A 27771-nucleotide genomic window follows, 5' to 3' on the forward strand; every position below is an offset into this window, starting at 1 on the left:
ATTAAAACATGACGCATCAGACAGATGATTGTATGTACTGTTTGCTTATTCCAAAACACCTGTGCTCCTTATTCCATGTAGCTGCAATATACTGTATTAGCTGCATTAAGTATATTGTACTTCTGGGTGAGGGCTCATTGGTTGTCAGAAAAAATCGGGGTCAGTCACAGACTGGCTATGCCACACTACATGAACAACGACTGCCCCCGTCTCACTAGGATTATGTAAATGAAGTCTACAACTGAAAATCACTGGAATAGTCAAGTAATGTGACATGACCTTAAGAACAACCTCTTCTGTCTTGCATTACATATTCCATGTTGATATTTAAGCAATTATTGTATCTCTACAATCCTTGTGTTTATGAAAAATTGTAATTTTCATTTTTTTACAACAAATGTGGTTCAGTTATCTTGATATAATCCGCATCTACGGAGAAAAGTAAGGAAAATAAAAGAGGAGCCTTACTGAAATATTTCATTAATTATTGATGCTACCAGATAATCAATTACCTAATCAACATGAATAAATTCCTCCTCTCATAACCTCTTTGGTCCACTGCTGACCACCTTCAAAGCTGTAGCTACAGTACAGAAGTCTTTTGGTTCTCCCCCCAATATCCATTACTCACCCTGTGTCTGTATTTTTAAACTTATTACTCATGAAGAGTGTAAATCATCTGCTGCTCTCACAGGCATTAGAATAGTGGTGATCTAACATGTTTGACTTTCGCCTACTGTGTATGTAGTCTTTAAGTCAGGAAACAAGGAAGAGGGACAATAGTGGAGACCTGACTACGCCCTCATTTATTACATCTCAATGGAAAGAGTACTTATTCTTCTTCTATTGTCTGATGACCAGACTAGGTGAAGAAAAAGACTCACTAGAAAACTGAAAAGATCCTGCCATAGTGACGGCTGGCAGTGCTTCAAAGCACATTGAGTTATCAAAGAAAACTCAGTATTAAATGGAGTATCCTTTTAGGGCCCTGGCCCTTATCCTGTTTTCTTTTTATTTTACTTCTTTTACTCACTTTTGTTTTCAACCAACGAATGCCACATTTTTGCTCTATTCAGCTAACTATAATAACATAACAACTTAAATCGGTTCTAAAATCACTTCACTAGTTTCCACTTGAATGTAACATACCACATTTTTTCTCCCTTTTACGATGTGTTTTGCTTCATTTATTCATTTATTTCAAGGATGAAGAAAACTACTGTAGGAGGCAGAGCCTTTACCTCAAGGAATCCAAACTCTGCCACAGTCTGCCTACCAATATTAAAGAATTCCCATTGGTCTCAGCTTTTCAATCAAGGTTCAAGTCTGCTTATTTTGGAATACCATCCTATTTTTAGAGTGGCTGCTCAGGTTGCTTCACATTACTCTCTTACACTGTTTTTTTTAATGAAATAAATGTTGTGAATGTTCCTATTAAATGTAGCAAATGTTCTTGGTTTGCCTTTCCTAAGTATTTTCCATCTTCCATCTCTTCTCAATCTCTGGTGCTCTGGAGTGGATGAATCATCTCTTGTGATGGACTTATTTTCAGATGTCTACCATCTAAATGTAATTTTAAGTGTTTGCCTGTCGAATGGCCCTTTATAGAATGTGGCTAACCTAGGACATTTTGCAGTGTTACCACATTATATAATTTTTTATATGTATTTTTCATATTTGTGTTTTTTTTTGTATAGCACATCTGGCTCATAAGCTACAGTAGTTGTACTTTTAATACATATTGTAATATAATAATAATAATAATAATAATAATAATAATAATATACTAGGGGTGGCATGGTGGCACAGTGGTAGCGCTGCTGCCTCACAGTAAGGAGACCTGGGTTCATTTCCCGGGTCCTCCCTACGTGGAGTTTGCATGTTCTCTCCGTGTCTGCATGGGTTTCCTCCCACAGTCCAAAAACTGCAGGATAGGTGCATTGGCAATCCTAAATTGACCCTAGTCTGTGCTTGGTGTGTGGGTGTGTGTGTGCCCTGCGGTCGGCTGGCACCCTGTCTGGGATTTGTTCCTGCCTTGCGCCCTGTGTTGGCTGGGATTGGCTCCAGCAGACCCCCGTGACCCTGTGTTAGGATATAGCGGGTTGGATAATGGATGGATGGATGGATGGATAATAATAATAATATAGTCACAAGTAGAGAGTACAATGAATTTCTTACTTTCATGTTCAACAAACATGCAACATGTTGACACTCTACTGGGCGATGAGGAAGTGTGCTAATAATAGATGGAACTGAATGTGGAAGATGGATGGATGGATGGATGGATGGACGGACGGATGGATGGATGAGGACAATTGCTATTTCCATATGGTGTCACATTAACAAATAAGAACAAATAGGGAGACTATATACGAAGGCTGCTACTGATAAGATGTATGCAGCCAATTGATTCTTTACTCTGATCCTAGGGTTGCTGTGTGTACCCCTGGTATTATGTAAGATCCAAAACAGCAAGATTAGCTTCAGTGCTGAGCTGCCTCTAACCTTCATTTGACTGGGACAGGTATCTCTTTCACTAAAATACTGCTAGTCTACCCTAAAGAAAGAGATAAAACAATGCAAAACGTGCTGTTAAACTGAATGTAAAGGAGACTACAAGATTTAGAAATTGTCTGGTTACTTGTCAGCTGTGAGGGCAGCACTACCAGTTTTATTTCACGTTATCTAGGTTTGATGCGCAGCATTAGTAAAGCGTGACATTGTAACTGCCAGTTTGAAAGATTAAGTGTTTGTGTTAGCTGCTGGTGCCCCACCGCCCAAATAAGGAGATAGCAAATGCCTGGTATGGAAACAGAAGTAAGAAAATGTCACACTTTGTAAGAGAACTGTTTTGCAGTCAAATCACAGATTCACCTAATTCACCAGAATATATCGTACGAAGAGGATAAAATTCTGTTTAGAGGGGGTTATGGTTACAACACAACTGTTGATTGATGGGATTTTACATATTAACCAGTATCCTTCCTAGATATAGTAGTCAAAAGGCATGACTAAATACATAAAGCCTCAGCATATTAGCCAATTTCCTAATAGTCTGCTTTTGGCTCAGTTGTGCCGTCTCATGTTCTTCCAGTTTAAATGTTTGAGGCCATCTTGATGATTGAAGAGGATTTAAAGAGCTGTAGTGAATACCGGAATAAAATGTTGACAATACTACTTATAAAATACTTCACTTAATGGTGAAAAATTAAATGAAATATTCCACACAAATATGTATGTGGTAAAAGTCACTGGAGACCCGAGAAATGCCTTTGAGTTATTTTTTTTTTGTCGTTCCATACTCATTTTTTATTCTTTTTCACTTTAAGGCTGGGAGTGTAGTTTTCATTCCATACAGATCAGTGGTCCTAGATTTACTAGAGCAGCAATGACCATTTTGTTATAATGTAAATGAATTACATGTTATCTCTTGGCAATTAGAGTTCTACCTGGGAGGTGCCAAGGTCTGCTCCAAAAACTCTTCAATCTTCAGGAAATCTGTTTTTAGCTCTCCATTGTACAGGAGGAAAGGCGGGTTTGTCCCTGGTGCCAGGTCTTTGAGCTCGTCTGGTTTCCTGTAGTTCAAAGACACAGAAGACAAGTAAGTATATTTAAAATAAGTAAGTCACCGACAGTAGAAATCAGCTTCTACAGCAGTCCTTAGGCAGTGTAGGTTCTTGCCCATACAAATATATAAATGATTTGAAAAAAAAGACATATTTTAGAGTTATTTTCACATTTATATTGTCATTGATGAGTAGAAGTGGAACACAGTAGTTAGATATACTGCCTGAAAACTTTAGGGGCCTGGTTTTGAAAGCTGGCCTACAAGTTGGAGAAGGTCATCTCTCTTTAGTCACACAAGCTAAACTCAGTGACTGATGTAGCCCGGTGTGAGTGAGCATGTGAATGTGTTGGTGTCCTTTGAGGGATCAGTGCCATGATCAGTGGTGCTTAATGTCTTGCACTCCAGTGCTGCATGGTTGCAGTCTGGCTCACAGAGAATGTTTCATGGAGAAAGACAGGTTCAGGAAATGGATCGATGTCTACAAGGATATTTACATTTAATTTTTATTTATACTAGGGGGCTTCACCCCCTGCTCGCGTCGCTCACCAACCCCTCCCCCCCGCCAGTGCTACGTGCCATTGTGAAGAGGGGAGCTGAACACACCTCAAGCAGACGCGGCCACTCCTCTGAAATCCCTCTTAAATGGTGATACAATGGGAAACAAATAACAGTTGTTTTTTTTACCTCCTCTTTGCTCGGTCAGCTGCTGGCTTGCTGCTGCTGCCATGCTGTGTGATCTGCACTTTGCTCGCCTACCCTTCCCTGCCCCCCGCCAGCGCTACGTGCTGTTGTGAAGAGGGGGGCTGAACGCACCCCAAGGAGACGCGGTCGCTCCTCCGAAATCCCTCTTAAATGGTGATACAATGGGAAACAAATAACAGTTGTTTTTTTTACCTCCTCTTTGCTCGATCAGCTGCTGGCTTGCTGCTGCTGCTGTGTCACGCGATCTGCATTTCATGTGGCACTTCAAACGTTTAAAAGCCTGTACAGCAGCTGTTTTCCCTTGTCTTTTCTTTTGTCTTTTGCTTCCAAAGGTTGTAAGTATGACGTGACTTGACCATCTCACGGGACGTGAAAGTGTCTCTTTTCAAAAGATCACGTCTTGTCACAGGGAAAAAGTCTTGTGTCGCAAGATTTTTTTTATAATAGAGAGATTAGTTATGGTGTCTTCTGTGGTGAACACTATCCCAAAAATCATTTCTTTAGAGCAGGAAAAGGCAAATTACCATTTACTGTTAAATCAAATATGTACTAAGTGCCTGGTTCAAGGCATTGTTGCAAGATGAAAGTAAGAGATGAGCAAGGGACCTTGACATTAAAATCTGCCTAGCATCGAGATTACACTGCCATTTATTAAATATACACAATAACTAAAATATTTAAAGTTATATAGTGGGCTGTATGATGTAAAGAGACCAGCAGTGGCAATGCACATCACCAAGCCAGTGCAACAGCAAGGGTTCCACCAAGGGTGGTGTACCTTATATGTGTACAGGCTACCCCAGAAGGATTACATGAAGGACAACAGCGAAGTGCCACCTACGAGGAAACACGTTTTGTTCCAACAGAATGCTAGGGGGCAGACAGCCTAGCAGTTGTCACAGCTGGAAGGCGATGATCAAGAAACAAGGCCAAGGAAGAAGTGACATAGGTGGCCATCTGAGAGAGCATCTAGTGCTTGTGGTGCCTGACCCATTAAGTCATACAGGAGGATCCAGGGTATAAAGACACCAGGGCCTTGGACAAGGGGCTCTAGCCTGGTATCTTTGGGGAAAATATAGGGTTATAACTGACTCTAGGATTGATTCTGGGTTTAGGCAGATTCTGGGAATGGGTTTAAAGATGGCTCCTAGTAAGAAGCCCTGTGCTTGTAGAGGTGTTAAAAGAGTTGAAGGCAAACACCCGATTGACAAGAAGAAGACTGACCCAAGTTATTTTACGATGATAATAACACATGATCCTTATAGTTGCCTACATGGAGAGCCTTCAGAAAGTATTCAGACCTCTCCACTTTAGCTAAAATAAGTTAAATTATATTTTCCCATTAACAGCCAATAGATTACAAAGTGAAAACAGAATTTTATAAACGTTTGCAAATTTATCAAAAAATAAAAAAACTGAGTATGAGATCCATCTATCCATCCATTATCCAACCCTCTATATCCTAACACAAGGTCACGGGGGATTTAATCTGTAATTCATGGGTAGAAGGTGAAGATTGATGAAGTGAAGTAGAAATCATTAAGCAGGAAAAACTTAAGAGCATGTGAGTGCGCTGGGAAGTTCAAATGATCTGTATTTGCTTTATGCATTGTGTGTATAATGACGTGGGCACCTCTTTATGCCACCCTAACTCTCAATAAATGCTATCAAAACTTAACCCTTCACCACTCAAAAGTAATAATAAATACTGGGGAGGAATACATTCTGGAAGCACAGAAAGTCACAACTTACTAAAAAGAAAACTTTTCTACACAGGTTTGCGAATTTTTGTTTATAAGGCTGGTGTGGCCTGTTCACCATCCATATAATACAGAGCCCCTTCTTACCAATCAATTCCAAAAACTCTGATTCTCTCTTTATCTCTCTTCTTTCTTCCCATCTTTCTGGCCACAACACCTTACAGACGTTCACCTGCCGACTATATTTAGCAACTTTACACCTCGTCCTGTTGCTACACACATGATAACCTTTTGATAAACTTATTTATGTGGTCAGGTAGACAATCTAAAATAAAGACATTGGAAGATGACTGAAGGAGGGATTGCTCCCGACATAAAGTAAATTTGTGATAGTATTACATCATAATTGACAAGTTAGAGAAATGCCTCAAACATGATACTGTAAAAAAATTAAAACTGAATTACAAAATATTTTTGTCTTAATAGTTAAGATTTCACTCGCCTAAAAATGGACTCCCAGAACAAACATGTAACAGGTGTCTTAGAGGTCTATGTGGCATCTATAACTTTCAGGAAAATCTGAAAATTAAAAAGACTTGAAGTGGGGTGAGCTCCACTGGTTTGTAATGTGGCAAAAAATAACCATTACTGGCTTCTATAAAGATGGTAAAATACCTTCTTATTGTTGGGGCTGACATTGAGATTTTCTGTGTTAGTACCTGATATAATTTGTTTCCTGGGTAAAGTCCCTGCTCCCAGTGCTTCTGGGAAAGGCTTGGGCCTCTACAATCCCAAAAACTTGATAAATCATAAATCATTTGTAAAACATTCTGAAATAAACTTCTGGCCAGTAGTTGATTTTGCATGTCCATTATGTGATGAGGCTGAACTTCTTCTGTGCCATGATGCCATTAGAGAGTCAAGGTTGGCAATTACTCTAAGATTCTATTAAGGCAGATAATCTCAGGCATTCATTAATACAAAGTGGAAGTAGTTTTATGACATCTTAGAACCATTATCAATTGCCCTTATAACATTACTGATCATAACTGCCACATACTATGTCCTCCAGTAATGAGGGTGCACCAGGCTTAGCACCTATTCTCCTGTATCTAGGCTCTGAAGGTTCTGCAGTTGCCTCCTCAGAGCTTCCCCTGTGGGTGCCACACATAATTAATATCTTTTAATATCTGCTCTTTATAACATGGCATGGGCTCCACCTTACCATATGTGAGCCCTGTGCTACCATCTGGCAGTTTTGGTAAACTCTTCTAGGCTCTTAGCATTAACCTAGTGCATGCAGAAGAGTCAGCCATATTACAACTGCCTGCCCTCATTTTGGGTTCCTAGAGTACAACTGTCCTCGAGAGGCTGCTGACGCAGATCTGCACTATTGTAGGACCTCTTAAAGAAGTATAGATCGCGACTTGTCTTCTGGGTTCTGCATGTCCAATCCCACTTAGCATTGACACCACCTTTGACAAACTGGAAACCTGTTACACACCAACTAATATATTCGGGCCTGTGAGGCTAACTACATGCATCCTACACCAGTGCAGCAAGAAGAACACGGCCAGGAGGTACTATGCCCTTTAAGTTTACTGTGTGCAACAACAGTACACCAGAGAAACCATGGTGAGCTGAGAAATGTTTTCCTGGAACATGAGAGGTAAGGTAAACCATCATGTTCCAGGGATCCCTAATGTGGCTTGGAGGCAGAGAGAGAGGGATAGAGTAAGACCTTGGACAGTTGGTAGAAGACCAAAATATCTTCTGGTTGACAGAGATGAGGAGTTTTCTTTCCTGCATCTCAGGTGGCAACACACAGTCCCCAAGAGAAACGAATGGGACCCTGCAGTGCAGTGAGTTTGGATTAAGCGAGCAAGGAATAACGGTTGATGTAAATACTTCAACAGCATTTCTGTATGCACAAATCGGTGATGAAAGAAAATGTCTTAAGATGAAAGTTTAAACAGGATTACTATTTTAACTATTTTATTCAAAATCTTACTTTTTCATGTCCACTGTGGTTACAGTAAATTTTACACCTTTTAGCCATAGAACCATGAACAGCCGTTGACAGAAGGGACAGTTGCCAATGTTTTCACCATCATGTCCAGCCTGTAAAAGAAATGAGTCACCAATCAGCTATATAAGCAGACATTTCCAGATCCTCTTCTTACATGGCATGGAGATGGATCAATTAACAATACATGAGCGTTCATTTCTGTGAGATGTAAGAAACAGAAGACAAGAAAGTAATAAGGTTTATCGTCACACATCTTTATACATGGAAATGTCTGTTTGCTTTGTTCACTGCTCTCAACCTTATTTACATTTTGAACATCCTAAATCCTGCGGTGGGCTGGCTGTTGCTGTTGTATGAAATACTCTAAACTGAAAAGACTGCTTTACTTTTCTCAAAAATGAATATTGTTTTAAATATTATTAAACTAATTTGATTTTCATGGCTTGGTTTACAAAATAAGTACCAATAATGTTAAATCCATTCCTTTTTTAGCCATTTAGCACATCATATCTTGAATTCTTAATTGGGTTGAAGTCACTCTTAACTTCCCTGTTTCCTTTGCAACAAGAATAGTAATCCCATTTGGCAGAAGACATTCGACCTCCCATGAAGAAACCGACTTCTTTTAAAATGTTTTAAACCATTTTCTAAACTTCTGATGCAGCTATAGCCTTGTCTATGCACAGACCATTGTTTTATTGATCTGTGTTTTGAAAGAAATAACTATAAACCCGTCCCCCCTTATCTAAACCCAGTTTCTCTGTTAGGCTTGCAGGGTCTAAAAGAAAAATGGTGCATACAGTACAGCTTTGTTCCGACGTATAATTCCACCTGTCAGTCAATCAGATATTTCCTTTTTAGTTTTTTTCTGGCAAACAACACTGAATAAGCTCTTAATATGGAGGCTTAGACAGAAGATTTTTAAAATTTTGAACTAGGATACAGTATACATGGAGAGGAGATGAGAGAAAAGGTGTCACCGTACTGCATATTGAATGGTGTGATGATATGTCAAGATGTATGCATCCCACTTAGAAGTCCTCATATTTGAGCAATGAATCTGAAAAGAACAGTTACATACAAGTTATCCTGAATAGCTGCAGGCTGCATTCCAACATATTGTACTTGTTGGACTTATTTTAACAATATTTTAACACCTCACTACTAAAGAAAAGTGAGATAAAGCACAATCCACAATTGCATTTGAGAATTAGCTGCAGACTGGGGATTTTGTGCAGTCAGGGCAAATTCAAGCAGCAAAGTGTAGCAAACAACTGTACAGTACTTCTTTTTTTTCTGGTGATATCCCAAAGTACATATCAGAATTCAAATTTTAATAATGCCATGGAAAGACTTTGTAGTGAGGTAGAATCCACCTTAATAAAAGGACAAGTGTACGCGTGTCCGACAGGTTGCTATGTCAATGCTATTCAAGCATTAAAAGAATTAAAAGGGTAAGTTCAGCTATGGAACGCACTCTGGACCCCCTGGAGGTATAAGAGGAGGAGAGAATGAATACAAAACTGAGAGCCATTGTGAACAATGCTATACATTCTCTCTCTGCCTCACTAACACTGAGGACTTTCAGCCAACAAATTATTCAGCAGAAGTGTTTAAAGAAACGTGACTGGAGCTCCTTTATACCAACAACAATATGTCTGCATAGTGCCTCACTGGGACTGGACAGCCAAGTTAGAACTTGTCTTTCTTTTCAATTTTCTTTATTTAGCGCAATTCTGGTGTGTGTTCAGAGCAAAATGTGTGTGTATATTTAATTATTATTTATTTAGATACCTTACTTATCTACATATTTATGTATTTATTTGAAGAGCTTCTGTAAAAAGCCAAATTTCCCCATGGGGACAAAAAAGTTCTATCTATCTATCTATCTATCTATCTATCTATCTATCTATCTATCTATCTATCTATCTATTACAATAATAATAATGAAAATAATAATAGTAATAATAATAATACATGTATTTATAGAGTGCCTATCTATCTATCTATCTATCTATCTATCTATCTATCTATCTATCTATCTATCTATCTATCTATCTATCTATCTATTACAATAATAATAATGAAAATAATAATAGTAATAATAATAATACATGTATTTATAGAGTGCCTATCTATCTATCTATCTATCTATCTATCTATCTATCTATCTATCTATCTATCTATCTATCTATCTATCTATCTATCTATCTATCTATCTATTACAATAATAATAATCCCTCGCTATATCGCGCTTCGCCTTTCGCGGCTTCACTCCATCGCGGATTTTATATGTAAGCATATTTAAATATATATCGCGGATTTTTTGCTGGTTCGCGGATTTCTGCGGACAATGGGTCTTTTAATTTCTGGTACATGCTTCCTCAGTTGGTTTGCCCAGTTGATTTCATACAAGGGACGCTATTGGCAGATGGCTGAGAAGCTACCCGGCTTACTTTTCTGTCTCTCTTGCGCTGACTTTCTCTGATCCTGACGTACGGGGATTGAGCAGGGGGGCTGTGCGCACACCTAGACGATAAGGACGCTCGTCTAAAAATGCTGAAAGATTATCTTCACGTTGCTATCTTTTGTGCAGCTGCTTCCTGAAATGACATGCTGCACGGTGCTTCGCATACTTAAAAGCTCGAAGGGCATGTATTGATTTTTGATTGAAAAACAAACTGTCTCTCTCTCTCTCTCTCTCCCTGCTCCTGACGGAGGGGGTGTGAGCTGCCGCCTTCAACAGCTTTGTGCCGCGGTGCTTCGCATACTTAAAAGAAAACAGCCCTATTGATTTGTTTGCTTTCCTCTGTCTTTCTGACAGACTCTGCTCCTGACGCACACTCCTTTGAAGAGGAAAATATGTTTGCATTCTTTTAATTGTGAGACAGAACTGTCATCTCTGTCTTGTCATGGAGCACAGTTTAAACTTTTGAAAAAGAGACAAATGTTTGTTTGCAGTGTTTGAATAAAGTTCCTGTCTCTCTACAACCTCCTGTGTTTCTGCACAAATCTGTGACCCAAGCATGACAATATAAAAATAACCATATAAACATATGGTTTCTACTTCGCAGATTTTCTTATTTCGCGGGTGGCTCTGGAACGCAACCCCCGTGATGGAGGAAGGATTACTGTACATTTATTTATATAGTGCCTATCTATCTATCTATCTATCTATCTATCTATCTATCTATCTATCTATCTATCTATCTATCTATCTATCTATCTATCTATCTATCTATCTATCTATCTATCTATCTATCTATCTATCTACTTTAACAAGCACTGCTTCATCCCCACAATACTGGTTTCTAAACTCATCCACCTATCTGTGTGTTATTTACACATTCCCTCCTATCTTTGCACGGGCTTTTTATGGGCACTCTAGTTCTTTTTCCACATCTTCATAATCTACAATAATCATAATTTGCCCAGTAAATTGTCACACTGCCAGAGAATATGTCCATTCTGCTATGACCTATCATCCCTTTATGCCTTGAGCTACTGTGGAAGATTTCTGCTCCTTGCAGTCCTGAATTCAATGAATGGGTTCAGAAATGGATGCATGGATATGTGAGGGTTTTGCCATAATTTTGTCATAAAATGCTTTTAGATTTATTTTCAACTGAATATTTTATCTTTGTTTGAGTCCTACTACCTCCACTGTTTATTGGATATTGTTTGATTACATTGTAATTAAGATATTGTTTGGTCTTTTGTTAGATTGGCCTACAATGTCTTTTCTGAAATAGCTAACAAACAGTGACAACGCTTCTTGTTTCAATACTATATTGAAGTGGTCATTTAAAAAGAGCTTTAACTCAAGTAAATAAAAGTTTGGGTCAAAAGTATAATATTTACAAAAGATAATGATGAAAACTGCTAAGATACAAAAAGCAACTTAAAAAAAATAATTTAAATTCTTATTCAATTTTAACCACTTGATGGAAAATAAAAAAGATTTTAGAATTTAGAATATGGTCATCTTTTCATTTCTCACTAGTTGGTGGATTGACATTTATCTAAACTAAGATACTTCCACTCTACAGAGGTTGCTACAATGTCCTTCACTGACAGCAGATGTTGCCGCAGCTCTTTTCCAGACAGACTTGCTTCATGCTTAGGTGTTCATTCTTTTCTTGGCAGCCGCATCACTTACTGTGCCATCACTTGATATGCAAAGGACCTAAAGACCAAGAACATGGTGGAGGAAGCCCACACCTTTAATTCTTTGATTATGTAAACCTTTCTGTTGCACTCAGAGTGAATGGCTTGCATTTACAATGAAAACAGTCAGTCAGCTTGTGCAATGTGCTTCAGAGGTTTGTGCAGAGGTTGTTGCTGTTCTTTTCCTGTGAGAAATTCCATGTGCCTGTGTAGTAACATGGCATCACTGGTGTACTGTGCAGTTTTTCTTTTCCTGCCAGTTAGGGTGTGAAGCCGCATTGCCCCTTGCTGTGAGAAGGACCTTAAGCCCAATTGTGGTAGCTCACTCCTCTGATTCTTGGCCCATGTTACACGTATCGCATCATAAGCTCTCGATTAAGACCTAGATCAAGGTTAAAGGCCTAGTTGTTAGGGAGTTTTTGTGTGACAGATGGACATACATATACTGTATATACATACATACATACATATCTACATATATGCAGATATAATTAGATATTATATAAAATTATAATCCCTTTTTAAAAATGTCTAAACAATTGTAACTTTACTTATTGGGAAGGAAACAAATTATTTAAAAAAAGAGAATTTTGAAAGATTTAACACCCTCTTTTCAGTGCTGGATTGCAAATATGTTTACTTTAAAATTATAAAAAGAACAGAAAGAACTGAAACTGTACATGATTGTGTGAACCATTGAAAGCAAATCCTGCATAACTAAACTGTTCCCTATATGCTTTGCTCTTTTCACCTGCCATTTTTAGTTATTGGCTATTAACTCATTATCTTTTATCACTGACTTAAAACATGGTATCAGCGTAGGAAACTCTTTAAGGTCAAGAAATCAAATGCATTTATTTCAGCCCTCCTATACATTATTTAATTCACTGAGTTTTAAAGACCTCTATACTCACAATGCGTTTACATCCTTTGAGCACTTATGTTTCAAGCACAATCTTCCAGAAACTGCTTTATTACTTTGTCAAGGCTGCAGACTTTGCGAAAACATTCAAATCTCCCACCAATATCTACTGTATAGTTGATACTATGGTGGCCGAGAAGTGCAAAGAGGCTGCATGCATAGAAGAGAGCATTCACGCTGTCTATGGTGTGTGGAAGTGGGCGGCAACAATTCAAAGGCAGGGGTGTGGCTAACTAAGGGGTGTGTTTAAATGAGACTAATATGAAACAGAAATGTGTCAGATGTTGTACTGCTTGTACTCTGTGCTTTATTTGGTATAATTAATTTTGGACATCAATAAAATAAAAATAGAAAAAGGCAAACTACCAAGAAAGAGGACATAATCCGCAGAACCCTATTTAACATATGATTTTTTTTAGGTTATTTCTGATATTTCTGGAAAGAAGAAGAATCCTAGCCAGAAGAACAGGCTTTTCATGTACCCAGACTTCATTAATTTATTAAATAATAACTATAGTGGTGTATATTATTTTTATAGCCTCGTGGGTGGAGTGGTGGCTCTGAGGCTAAGGAGCTGCGCTGGTATCCCAAAGGTGCCGGTTCAAATCCCCGCCACTGCTCTGCTGGGCCCTTGAGCAAGGCCCTTAACCTGTAATTGCTCCAGGGGTGCTGTACAATGGCTGACCCTGTGCTCTGACCCCAAGGGGTATGCGAAAACTACCAAATTCCTAATACAAGAAATTGTATAAGGCGAAATAAAGAACAAAAAAATAAATAAATAAATGAAGGCAGCATTTTGTGGGATTTAGAAGTAAAGGAATTCAAAGGTCTAGCCTGTTTTTTGATTTGGGAATTTTTTAAAGACAGTAATTTTGAAATATGTATTCTCAGGGCGCCATTTTGTTTTGCTACATTTGTTTTTAGTTTGTAATGTAGGATTGCCAGACTGTTGCTATACAAGACTTCAGGAGTGTACAACATGTGGTGGTATAAAGATGAGCATCATACACTCCTGTACTACCCGAGTTTGTGACTAATGCAATACTTGAACCTTTAATGTCATCTCTCCGGCCACAAATTATTTTTTGTTCTTTGATTATAATTTCATCTTGCGTTTTGGCTTAGCTCACTATTTCTATCATATTGGATCTCCTGATTAAACTGCTGCCGCCCAGTGCAGTCATTACAAAGTCCTTGTACAGTACATTCTCCCTCTTACCGGTGGCCAGTATTTCCAACTTTCACCAGCCATTTCTTAGCAAGCTTTTGTTCTACACTAATACTAATACAATTCTCATTGAGGGCTGGTCAGTTGTGTATATTTACAAAGCCTTCATTTGATGAAAATCAGTGATAATTCACAAAAGCCTGCTGCCCCTAGCTAGTCATGCCTGACCACAGCCAGTTCTGAAACTAGAAAGATGCAAGCAGATTTGATTGGGGCCTTACAAAAATGTGATTATTTTATTACCATTATAACTTTAAGGGATCAAGATTACAAGAAACTGAAGATAAAATGTATTTGATGCTATCTTGTTTGCTTTAAATTCAGTTTAAATGCCAGTCTAGTCTTCTTATTTGTATATTTTGTATGCTTTTTTGTTTTTTCTAAGGTATAATTGATTAGTTTTGTGAGACACACAGAGAGGGCTGGTGGATAAAGATTTAGAAAGCAGCAGGCAACCAAACGTGTTATTCAGAGGAACCTGAAGTCTTTTTAAAAGGTATATGATACTATTAATCTCTTTACTTACAAAATAATAGCAATATTCCAAGCACTTTCTTAGTTTCTTAGCATTTGCTTCTTTTATCTCTTTTTTAAGACTTTTCCTGTCTTTAACAGAAGTTTTCTAAATGCAGATACGTATCTGCCCAGACACGATCTGTGTGTGGTCTGCATGTTCTTCTCGTATTTTCTCCCAGGACTTGAGTCTTCCTTCCATGTCACACACACACACACACAGGAGTGTCAAGTTAACCAGTTACTCTAAGCTCTCTAGTTGTGAGTGGATGTGCGCCATGATAGACTGGCTGGCTCTTATGTTCAACCCTGATGCTGCTTCAGTAGCCTTTGGTCCACCGAGACCCTAAACAGGATTAACTGAGTGAGAAATCTATGGGTGGATTAGGGGGACGGTTTGGGTGGGTAGGTGTTGTCAAGGTCTAAGGATTTATAAAGTAAAAACCTAACTGCTTACAAAACTCTTATTAGATTATGGACAAATAAACAAGCAAAGAAAAGTTCATTATACTATGTTGATTATTAGAATTTGGGGGGGGGGGGAGCATTGTATTATTTAAGGTTTAATTTCTCTTGTGACAAAGTATTTACTGAAATTTTCAGTGCTACTGCTTTCATTTTTTAAATTCTTGTATGAACTTTTAAAATGAAGTCACCATCATTTTTTCTTTAACTCTGACACACCTACATTATTATCTAATTTGGGTCTATGAGCCAAACACCGTGATGGGGATATCCCACACATGCTTGTGACCAATTGTGTAATTTTGTCTTGGAAATTTATCTATAAATCCCTTAACGTGCTTAGTAACTTTAATCTAAAAAAGTATAGAGGGATGCCTCCCTTGAAAGCTGATTTTTTTTATGGCAAAGGTTAGATATGTTAATGCACCAAATGAATCAAAGTTTATGATGCTTTTTCAGAGAGAAGCAAGAGAAATCAGAGGCCCTAGCATAGCGTCTCCTCTGTACACGCACCATCTGGCACAGCTGCCTGACCCCTTTTCATTTATCATAACCATTTTTTTTTGTTACTATAAATTGAAGAAGGGGATTTCCACATTGTTTCATGTTCTGTAAACCATGACAACAGAAAAGTTTTGGTATTTTTTTTCACTTCCATTAAAGATTTGAAAAAAAGTTCAACAGATTTCTGCATCTTCATGAATTGGCCAGTGGATTGCAATGCCTCACATAATTTGCAGCAGGATCACAGCCTACACTTAGCGCTTTGAGTACTGAGAAAAGCGCTATATAAATGTAATGAATTATTATTATTAAAGGGTGATCTTCCATTGAGCTTCCAATGGTCAGAGGAAGACATCTAAACAGATAACCCATATTACCCTGGCTATCTCTCTCTCTGTGACCATTGGGGGTATGGTGGGAGATGGGCACTGTCGCACATTATTTCTAGGCCTGATTGATTTTACACTAAATTAATAAATATGTATATATGTTTGACTCCTTGGAAGTCTGTTGTGGTACAATTTTGGATCACATCAGCTTTGCCACCTCTTCATTGCCCCACTGTTTGCCTTTTTTGTGGTTGTGGTATTGCTAAACTTATAACAGCTAACCAGTGTCAGAAAATCGAAGCCCTTTCACAGTCGCTGTTAAAATAAACCCACTAACTAATGTGCTGTAGACAGGAAAGATAAAGTGGTGTCTGTTGTTACTGGTATGACTGCATAGTCATTTTTAGAAGTTTCTGAGTGTGCTTATGATCAAACCCGCTACATAAATTACGTTGTGTACATTTAGGTTATTCACGTAATAATAATAATAATAACTGGCCTCTAATGGTTTATCTGCCAGAAAAATTCCATATGAGGCAATTTCAAGAAAAAGATTTGAAAATGCAGTAGAAAAAAATCACAATGTTTAATCATTTTCAACTTTCTTACAGAGTAGAGGTCATTTTATATTTTATTTTTAAACTTTTCATGAATGAGAATGCTTTGATTCATCTTAAAGTGAATCATGAGGATGCCTTCTGTCAGTGCTGCCTTAGCCATAGAATCCACAGCTTGGACATGACATGTGCCCTCCAGTAGCAGTCTGTTGTAGAGCTTGCTGAGAGGTTAACAATGTAAAAAGGGGACCACATTGATCTGTTTTGTTTCCATTCTTCTTACATTTTATTTCTGAGATATTCCCTGGCTGTCAGTTCAGTGCCCCAGCGCATGACATTTCCCTCATTCTGTGGGGCTTCCACTTGCACGCAAATGGTGGCTCGCTGCTTGTTTTGGCTTCATTTTCATGGATTTTGCTACTTATTTTACTTATTGTAATCTGACAACTCTGTTAAAGGAAGGTAAAAAGCAACACTGGAGAGTAATAATTGCTAAGCATAAGCAGGACACTTGTATTCTCATGGTGGCTCCTCCTTTATCTTATACACCACAGCGAAAGTTGGGTTTGGGAGTGCGGCAGAGATCTGTGATTAAAGCCACGGGCCTGGAAGCTGTAAACAGTAGGGACGATCGATTTGTATACATTAGTATGGCACTACACTCAAAAGAATACCCAAACTCTTCATTCATTTGGGGGACTATTTCTGATAGTGTGCATGGCTTATTAACAATCTACAGTAGGTGTGACCATGCTCCTTCTTTTGGAAGTGTTTTAGGTGCAAATGTTAAATCATTTATAAATTTATTTCATTTTGTACAATACCAAACAAATCCTGTAATTAAGTGACTCCCAGTCGACTCTTGATCAAGCGTGTTGTGCACAAAAGCCTGTCACTTCTTCACATGGTACCTCAAGTCATTTCTGTCTGCGATCATGGAGTGCATTATGTAAAGAATAATCAATAAAGTATAACATAACATTCTTAAACCCAGTAATAAATAAATCTCTGGAGAAAAATATCAAGGTGCATCTAAAACTATGGGGGCTCACTAATCAGACCTCTATCTATCTATCTATCTATCTATCTATCTATCTATCTATCTATCTATCTATCTATCTATCTATCTATCTATCTATCTATCTATCTATCTATCTATCTATCTATCTATCTATCTATCTATCTATCTATCCTTACTTACTTAATCCAGCTCTATCCATCCATCTTCCACACCTAATTTAGGGCCATATTCTATCTATCTATCTATCTATCTATCTATCTATCTATCTATCTATCTATCTATCTATCTATCTATCTATCTATCTATCTATCTATCTATCTATCTATCTATCTATCTACATACACTGTACATTACATCGCTCATTTTTATAAGTGCATAATTTAGATTAATTCCTGTTAACGTATCAACATTCTCTTTGGATGCTATTTCACATACAGTAGTATAAGGCCTTAGACTCTGATTTTCTTTGTAAACCAGAATCCCTTTTGTTTGGGGTCTGAGGTCTCTGGCATTTTTGCAGTTATTCCTACAGAATTGTAGCTTTCTTTAGCCTTCCAAAGCATTCTGCCAGGTGATGAGGCTGTCTTGTTTGCCTTCATGTTGGCATGTTAGTAATTGTGCCTTCTTAAAATGAAGTAAAGCCCCGCCACACATCTGTGACTTCTGTGGCAGTTAGTAACAGGTGTTGTTTAGGAAATGGATTGATATGCACTACTTACAGACTTTTCTTTTATTTTGTAATTTAATGTTCATGTGAAACATTATAGTTTTTTAATGAAATATTTGTTCATATTTGTCTTATTTACCAACTGGCATAAATAACAGATTATCCAACTTCATTACTTCCTAAACACTTTGCAATGTATTTTAATACTGTAAAAACATAGACTCCATTATTGAGTCAAATGTTTTGAAATGTGTAACTGAATAATAGTAAAATAAAATAAAATTTTTGGATAAATAGCTTAATTACTCTACTACTGGAACATTACAAGTATTGTTACTTGCATTATTAGAACATGGAATAGAGTGAAAATAGCAAGAGGATTCTAGTGCAGGATAAATAAATAATAATAAAGAATAAATAGTGCAGTAGTAGCAGCAGTGGATTTAAAAGAAGGCTAAAGCTGACATTCTGGTGGCTCAGTGTTTAGTACTGCTGCTTTGTAGTTCAGAACCTTGAGTTCTAATCATGGTGTGGAACCTGACCATGTTTTTCATGTCTGCATGGACAGTCCAAAGGCACAGACTTTTATTATAATGAGAACTACAGCACCAAAGGGTTTTTACTTGCTCTAAAAGCATACAAATTTGTGCCACTATGTATCCCATCAGACTTCCCTAAAAAGTGTTTTTACATAAAAGTGAACACATTGTGGTTCGCAATGATGCTGCCTACCTCCAGAAGGCTTATTATTGAATCCCTACCAGGTCTATTTGTGTGCAGTTTGCATTTCCTCCCTTTGTAGGTGTACTGGAAAATCACATATTTCCACCCCATCCTAAATATGTGCAAGTAGGGTTGATTATTGACATTAAATTGGCCCTGTGTGGGCATAGTCTTGAGAGTGTGTGTGCTCTGTTATGGATTGGTATGCTGTAGACATTGGATCCTATTTTGAGCCGGTAATCTGGACTCTACCTGAGAGGAACATCATACTGGAGAATATGGGTTTGGAAAATGGATAATGTACAAGAATGCTATCCTTTCCAATGACACAATGCCTTTTAATTAACTCAGTGTTTCTTCGGTTTTGTTTTGCCTTGTTTTCAGCCAGAGTCATGACAACATGTTATCTCAGGAGCGATAAGTCCCAGCCTCGTCTTTGTAGAGAATGAACATGGCTGATTAGCAACGAGATACCCTTCGCTAAAAGGCAGTGTGGCCCAGTGACTAAGACATTGGTTCAGTACCCACCTCCTATTCACTCAATCTGCCTGTGCCTCAGTTGTAATAAATAAATAAATCCATAGCACTGCACTTGTAAGGTGCCACAGGATGGCCGTCCATTGAGAAGAGTGCTTTATTAAAGAAAATTTTTGTTTTGTGGTCAATGGCAACCTAATTTGCATTGGTGCTGCATCTTCCAGCTATCTATTATGATTAATAAGACAAAAACTTATTTCATTTGAAGGAAATAATAAGTTTACATCTATTTTGAATCTGTGATACTGGAAAGCTTTTACCATAATAAACCAACAAGCATCTGTGTGCTTATCTAGTTGCTGTGTCTCTGTCATTCCAACAGACGGCACATCACAAACATTAATGCCGCTTTTATGAAACCCATACCAAATATCATATAACAGAGATATGCATTGCATATCGTGTTAATAATAATAAAAATAATAAAACATTTTATTTATATAGCACCTCTCCTATAGTCAAAGTGCTTTGACAAACATTTATATTAATGCATTTTATTCCCTCTGTTGTATTGGCAAGTGCAATGTATTTTATTAATACACTAGCAAAATACCCGCGCTTCGCAGTGGAGAAGTAGTGTGTTAAAGAGGTTATGAAAAAGAGAAGGAAACATTTTAAAAATAACGTAACATGATTGTCAATGTAATTGTATTGTCATTGTTATGAGTGTTGCTGTCATATATATATATATACACACACACACACACATAAACATATATATACATATATATATACATATCTACATATACACATATCTACATATACACATATATACATATAAACATATATATATATACATATACACATCCACATATATATACATATATACATATACACATACATACATACACATACATATATATATATATATATATATATATATATATATATATATATATATACACACACAGACACATATATCTACATATATATATATATATACATATCTACACATATATATATATATATACATATCTACACATATATATATATATACATATCTACATATATATACATATCTACATATATATATACATATCTACATATATATATATATATATATATATATATATAGACATACATACATACATACATACATTCACATATATATATATATATATATATATATACCAGCTGAAATACCCAGCGTTGCCTGGGAGGAAAATAAAGTGTTTTTTTTTTAATTTTTTGAGAAAAATATAATTAGAAAAAACACAAGTTTAAAAATAAAAATAAATATGAGTCGGTTGTTGAAACCCAAAAAAGCAATCATAATATCAGACCCCAACTTATACGCCCGTTCAAAAATGCAACACTTAAATTTTTTGCCTCCTCTAATCTTGCATCAATTTCTCAGATGCATTGAATTGTGTGGCAGCAGTGCAGTTACCAATTTCTTTTGCCACTTCAAAGACATTTAATTTAAAATCAGCTTCATATTTTCTTCTGATCGAACGCTCCATTGTAGATAAGGGATGGTCTTACGATAAAAGTGTATGAGGGTGTGAGATACAAAAACACAAAACAGTGCAAATGTTGCTTCGGAATAGTTCGGGTATTAGCATGTGGTCACGTAGGCATAATAGAGAAAGAGAGAGAGAGGTTAGGAGTACGCGCTGATACAGCGCATTGCCTCACCTACAAAAAAAGGCAGTGTGTTCTGTGGTTACTCTCTGAGGTGGGCATTAGCATATCATAATCTGTTAGATCAATAGCGAGAGTTTTCCGCTTTCGACTTGGACAACAGACAGTATAAAATACCATAAATTATACAGTAAAATCCAGTCCTGACGGTATATACGGTAATAAAAACAAAAACACAACTTTAAAAATAAAAATAAATTAACAAACAATGAAGACTAACTAATGTGTTTGTCTTGCGGTCTTGTATGTATGAAACAGGATAATAGATGTTGGCACTGTATCTGATCGTGTTCAGTTCTTACGGGAAAGCGTTCCCCAGGTGGGGAGAAAAGCACATGCCCGTGATATCTGTGGCAATCAGCAGCTACCCTCTAAAACACACGTAGCTCTGATCTCTCTCTCAAAAACGTTAAACGTTACTCCTTAACAATCTGTAGATGATAATGTCTGTTGAACACACAGGTATCGCCAGCTAAGCGGAGGCAAGGTGCACTGCAACACGTGGCGAGACATGGAGTAACTGGAACAGAGGCTGGCGAGTGAATGAGGAAGGTCCCGCCCCCATGCTCTGAGCCCACAGGCACTCTGTTGGATTTGCATAAATACATCGAAACTGCAAGTGAACTATGGTATTAAGAAGAAAAGAAAACCTTTTAAAATTGAGGGAAAATATACCAATAACAGTTTGTTAAGGATCTGTTTTTTTTGTGAAGCTGCCTTCACTCGAGTGATCACTTCGAGCTTTAAGCCTGAGAAATCACCCCGTAAATGCACACGTTTAATTGCACATCTGTTAATATGTATTAAAAGACACTCAACAATTAACGTCATGTACCTTCGTTCCCGCGTTTGACTTGTGCTGTAAATCTCCTCCTTGTTTTCACTTCACGTGATTACGTAGGTGGCGTAATACGTGATGACGCGATACGTGACTCCGCCTCCTCCATTAGAGTATATGGACAAAAAACAGGTTCCAGTTATGACCATTACGCGTAGAATTTCGAAATGAAACCTGCCTAACTTTTGTAAGTAAGCTGTAAGGAATGAGCCTGCCAAATTTCAGCCTTCTACCTACACGGGAAGTTGGACAATTAGTGATGAGTGAGTCAGTCAGTAAGTGAGTCAGTCAGTCAGTGAGGGCTTTGCCTTTTATTAATTAGTATAGATATAGATATCAAAATATATTCAAATAGATAGTGCACTGCTAATGTTAACGCTGAGTTCTGTGTTGGTTGTTTAGCTTTGAACCTGTCTTAGTTGGTTAGCATAGCTAGTACTGCATAAGGAACTGTTATTGAAAGACCTCGTAATTATTAATTTCTATGCAGGTTGGAGGAGCACTTTAGTGTCCTCTGTAGATGAGCAGCCTCTGCCCATCATCATGTAAGTGAAAGTGGGTTTAGAAACAAAAAAAAACTACAAAGCAGGCTTCTTTTCCATATTAAAGGTTGTTGAGCATGAATGTAAAACTGCAGTACTTTTGGCAGAGGCTAAGACCTGTTTCTGTTGTCTTTTGTGTCGTCATTTAAAGCTCCTGAGTTCAAAGGCATGGAATGAGAGGAGTTAGCACATTATGTCTGCCCTGCATTCCCATCTAGGCCTCGCTCCTGGTGCTGCCAGGGTAGGTTCTGGCCCCACTCCACCTTGGATTACGCAGGTTTCAAAATGTCCTTTTATGTTAAACAGAATGCTGATTTCTGTTAATCCAAAACCATCCCTTCTAGTAACTCATTTAAATTTTCTTCTGCTTAGCTTTCCCAAACAAGACAGAAACATATGGAATGGATTCAGTTTAATAGGCAAATGGAATATTTAGTAGGTAAAGACAGAGGATCTACAGCTGTGATGGCTTTTTGTTCTGTAGCCCTTGGTGGAGAGAGAACAGTCTCACTCTTTTATAACTTGTCTCTGTAACATTCTCAAGAGACAACTTGCTATAAAGGCATCTGTGATATGCTGGACACAACTTTCAGTTCAGTTTCAGAATTTCCCCAGTTTGTTGTTTTCAATTTCTAAATTTGTGTTACACAGGCTCCGAGAATCCCAAGCCAGAGATGGTGGTAAGATTATCAGGGTGCCAAGGGAGAAGCTTGTGGCCATGTGGCCGAGCAACTAGGCCTCTTGATAAGGAGCTTAAAGCAGACTGAACGTTTCAGAGGCAGCTCTGTGTGTCGAGATAACAAGAAACATTTACACGCAAAGCTCTAGCTAAAAAAAAAGCAAAAAAAAAACAACAAACTGAAGGCCTGCCAGTGATAAAAGTGGGACACACAATGGGATACACAGTGGGATACACAGTGGGACAGTGGAAGGTTTCATTCTAAATAAAACTGTAAAGTCTAATAATCCTATTTTCTGGTTGACTGTTATTTCATATGGTGCCTTTCAAATAATAAACTGCCCATTAATCTCAAAGTTGGTGAAAAGCTAAATGCCTGTAATAGCTACAAGAGAATGCATCCTTTTGGCGAGATGGGCCTGGTTTTGTTACCAACGAACCATCTTCTCTCTTCTCATTTTCAGTTGTGCCCTGAAAGAGTGGCCACATTCACCTCTCATCTCTGTTTTGAAGAGTGATATTCAGTCTGTTGTTTCGGGGGGAGTGGGGGTATGAAATAGGCAACAAATGTCCAAATTTTTCTCTTATTTCGAGGTTCTGTGATGTGCACAGCATAACACAATGCCAGCAATAAAAGTTAGGCCTACAGTAATGTAAAATAATCAGAAACTCACATGTGAAGTGTTGTGCAATATTATTTGGATTTTGTAATACATTTTCTGAATCTGCTTCTATATAGGCCAGAGGTGCCCAACTCCAGTTCTGGAGGGCCGCAGTGGCTGCAGGTTTTCATTCTAGCCCTTTTCTTAATTAATGATCTGTTTTTGCTGCTAATTAACTTCTTTTGAATTCATTTTAATTGACTTGCTCTTGAAGACTCAGACCCCTCAATTGCTTCTTTTTCCTTAATTAGCAGCCAAACAATAATGAGACACAAAATGAGCCAAATCAGGACCAGCAAACTGTGACCATCATACAATATCTGAAAATAAAGAAAGGTGAAGGTCTCAGGAATGATGATCTGCTCTTAGAAAAGAGAAAATCCACAACTTCGGAAATGTCTGCTTTTGCACAATGAGAGCAGCAACAAGCCATGGAATTAAAGAACGGGTTTAATTAACACCAAGAAACAGCACCTAATTAACCAACTGGTTGGAGTGAAATTAGTTGGAGTTTGAGGCCCTCACTTGGTCTTCTGTTGGCTCACTAGCCTCACATTTCACTTCTGTTTGGGTGCCATTTAAGGAAAGAAATGAAGCAATTCAGAGGAACGATGAAGAAATTCAAGGAAACAATTCTTAAAAACCAAGTTAGTTAAAATTAATGCAAAAGAAGTTAATTAGCAGAAAAAACAGATCACTAATTAAGAAAAGGGTTAGAATGAAAACCTGCAGCCACTGCAGCCCTCTGGGACTGAAGTTGGGCTCCCCTGATATTGACTATTTGAAAGTTCCTAAGACAAATATGCCTCAAATTTTGTTGATATTTGAGTACAAACGTTTGCTGTATAAAATTATTTGGAGAAAAACCAAATATTGTAATAAGCAGTGTTTTTATTCTGGTAATATAGTATGTTTTTTACTATGGGGTCAAATTGACCCCATGGTATGGTCAATGTAACTTTTTTCAAGGTGCCAGAGCAGGGTTAAACAAACAGTTTCTTGGTTTTTGGAAGGTGGGGATGAGACTGGACATCACAATTCTTAAAAAGAAGCAAAGTCTGCATAGGTAGACACGGTGGGCAAATGGGATATCATTACATTTGTGATTTTTCCAATACCTGAAATTTACTCTCCCTGTGTATGTGGTATGAACAGCACATTTGTTAAAGAAAACCTTTAATCAAAGCTCTAATCAAGAAGCTAGCAGATGAGGGTAATCAAATATCACCTTTCAAGATGCTCATCACTTACCACATTTTCAAGTCAGTGCAATGCACAGCTCCGTCCATCATGAGCTGCACCAGGCATGCTGACTTGCTTACTACCTGATAGAGAAGTCGTGCTAAGATGTGGACTTGCCCTGTTCTGTCAGCACTGGGACAAACTAAGTGCTGAGTCTTCACTGGCAGTGCTTTGGAATAATTAGTGTATTGGTAAGGAATTTGGTATGTCTTTATTTGTGGCTCAGTACCAATTAATACATCATAATAAATCATTTCATGATGATAGCCAGTGTTGAAACAACAATATCACACAACGGCACCTTCTGGTGCGACACTAAAAAGCGGTGTTGAGGAGGTAATGAGTCCTTCTTAATACAAGTCTAATTCAGTAGTCACCATCAACAGTGTTACCTCCGTCTGTTTCTAAAATGAGTCTTTGTCGGTTCATTCACAAAAGAAGAAGGTCTGGGTGAAAATGTTCAATGTGCTTCTAACGTTAAAATTGCTTAGAAAGGGGAAAAGAAGTGAAACAAAACTTTAAAACCTTTCCCCAGAAAAGCACTTTCTCATATAAATCTTCTGTACACGAATGCAAGTAAGTGCATTAAAGATCGCACACAAAGATGAAGATATGTAATGTATGTTTGCCATGTTTTAAGTAGCAAACAGCACCCCAAGGCATTTTACAAGAACAAATACTTAGGCTAACTATGCTGATGTGTTTTATGCAAATGGAAAACAGACAGGTTCAGCAACTTAATTAGGGATACAAAGTGGATCAGTGGTGGGAAATGAACCAGCCACCTTGGAGTTTAAAGACCAGCTCCTTAGATCTATTACACCACACCACTAACATACGTTTATTATGGATATGTAGGATTTTAGAAGTGCTACTTTTGTTTTATGGTATTTTTTTACTGCAGAGACTCTTTAGTGCTGAAACCCCCTTCGTTTCCTGATTACATGAATCATCTGCCTAAGCCGTATAAATATGAGGGAATAAAGTGGCTAGACTGAAATCCACCAACAGTTAAGCCAAAAGATACAAAAAACATTTGTTAAACTGTGGCCTTTTCTAAATCCAGCATCAGCCCCACCCCAGTGATGCACAAAGAAATGAGAAAAGATGTTCCTATGCTTTTGTTTTCCACCTCAATGTCGATGCTGTTGCTTTGTACTCCGTATCATTTATTGCCCTACTGTCCCTTTTAGAGTTATCTATATAATAACACAAATCACATTATAATGAACGAGACACTGATGAATCAAAGATACTGTACATACTACGGTACATCTGGTATATGTATGTTTCATATCAAATCTTATTAACCTTTTTCTGACAGATTTGGAGAGCTAAGTGATCAGAGAACTCAAAATGAAGTAGTCAGTCATACACAGAATATTCAGGCATCAAAAAGATGAGTATAATTCGTTGCACTTACCAAATACAAATTTTGTGAATAATATGATCATTAGCACTATCAATAAATATACTACAACAAATTTGTTATGCGGCAACATTTGTAACATAGATATGTAACAAACTATAATCTTGCCTGAATGGCACTATAGGAACTGAAGGTAGTGCAGTGTGTTATTTCTAACAGTTTACTCTTAAAACAGTAAAACACCTACCTTAATGAAGAGCTCGATTCTCGGTTCTTTATTTGGATCAGACCGTCTGTAAGACATTTTTTCCTCCAGGCAGTGATGGTTAATGCCTTAAAGCCTCTTTTTGGGAGTGTCCAAAAGTCCTCTTTATGCTGCTTCGCTTCTTCTTTCCTCTTCTAGCTCCGGAGTGTCAGAAAACGAAAGGAGTTGTAAAAGAAGTGTGCAGCTCCCTCTGACAGCAACAAAACAGAAAGGGAGAGTTAAGTAAGCAAGGGAGGGGAGAATGACAGAAGGGTGGTAGTGATGTGTGTGTGTGTGAGTGTGTGTGTGTCAGTGACAGCAGGGGAGGGATTCCTGGAACTGCAGTGTGACTCTCCTCCTCAGTCCAGTTAATTATCTTGCAGAGCACCCTTCATCAGAAGTAGCCGAATGGAGTCTCAAGTGAAGACTATTTCTGGCACAGAGCTGACTGACAGACTGACCAAGCCCCACTGAGGAAAGCAACAGAGTTAGATCAGAATGTGGGTGAGGTGGAGAACATGCATTATTTATTACATAATAACACAGATCATCACAATAGTTAGTGACAAATAATAATTAAATATTAAACAAACTAACACACCCTACTAAAGAACAGCGTTTTATAAATAAGAATTTGAGAGGTAAGCACTTTTTGTCTTCACGGTCTTTCTGTTTGTAACAAAACCCACAAATAAAAATGTGCAAAACAGACAAAATATACAGTACATTTATTTTACAACCTTGATTTCTGTTTCACCGTGTCACAGCTCTACATTTCTTTTATATTTTTCTGCACAATGATTTGGAACTTCTAACCGATAGAAAAGAGGGGTCAGCACTGGGACAATGGGTGACCTTGGAACAATTCCACAGGAAACTTCTGAGATTGTCAGATAGTTACTGTTTATAATATTGCAAA

The 27771-nt window shown here is 37.7% G+C and overlaps 1 protein-coding gene across 1 annotated transcript in view; it reads right to left on the reverse strand.

The window, feature by feature from the left end:
• Positions 1-27293, reverse strand: part of clic2 (chloride intracellular channel 2) — a 36965-nt gene extending 9672 nt beyond the window's left edge. Inside the window, exons 1-3 of the mRNA XM_028815879.2 lie at positions 26856-27293; positions 7982-8091; positions 3450-3575 (exon numbers count right to left, since the gene is read on the reverse strand). Coding sequence (XP_028671712.2) covers positions 3450-3575; positions 7982-8091; positions 26856-26912 — 293 coding nt within the window. The 5' untranslated portion in view covers positions 26913-27293. The remainder of the gene's footprint in view (positions 1-3449; positions 3576-7981; positions 8092-26855) is intronic.
• Between the last annotated feature and the right edge of the window lie 478 nt (positions 27294-27771).

This window comes from Erpetoichthys calabaricus, chromosome 12 (assembly GCF_900747795.2).
Source record: "Erpetoichthys calabaricus chromosome 12, fErpCal1.3, whole genome shotgun sequence".
In the NCBI taxonomy this organism is placed as follows: domain Eukaryota; kingdom Metazoa; phylum Chordata; class Cladistia; order Polypteriformes; family Polypteridae; genus Erpetoichthys; species Erpetoichthys calabaricus.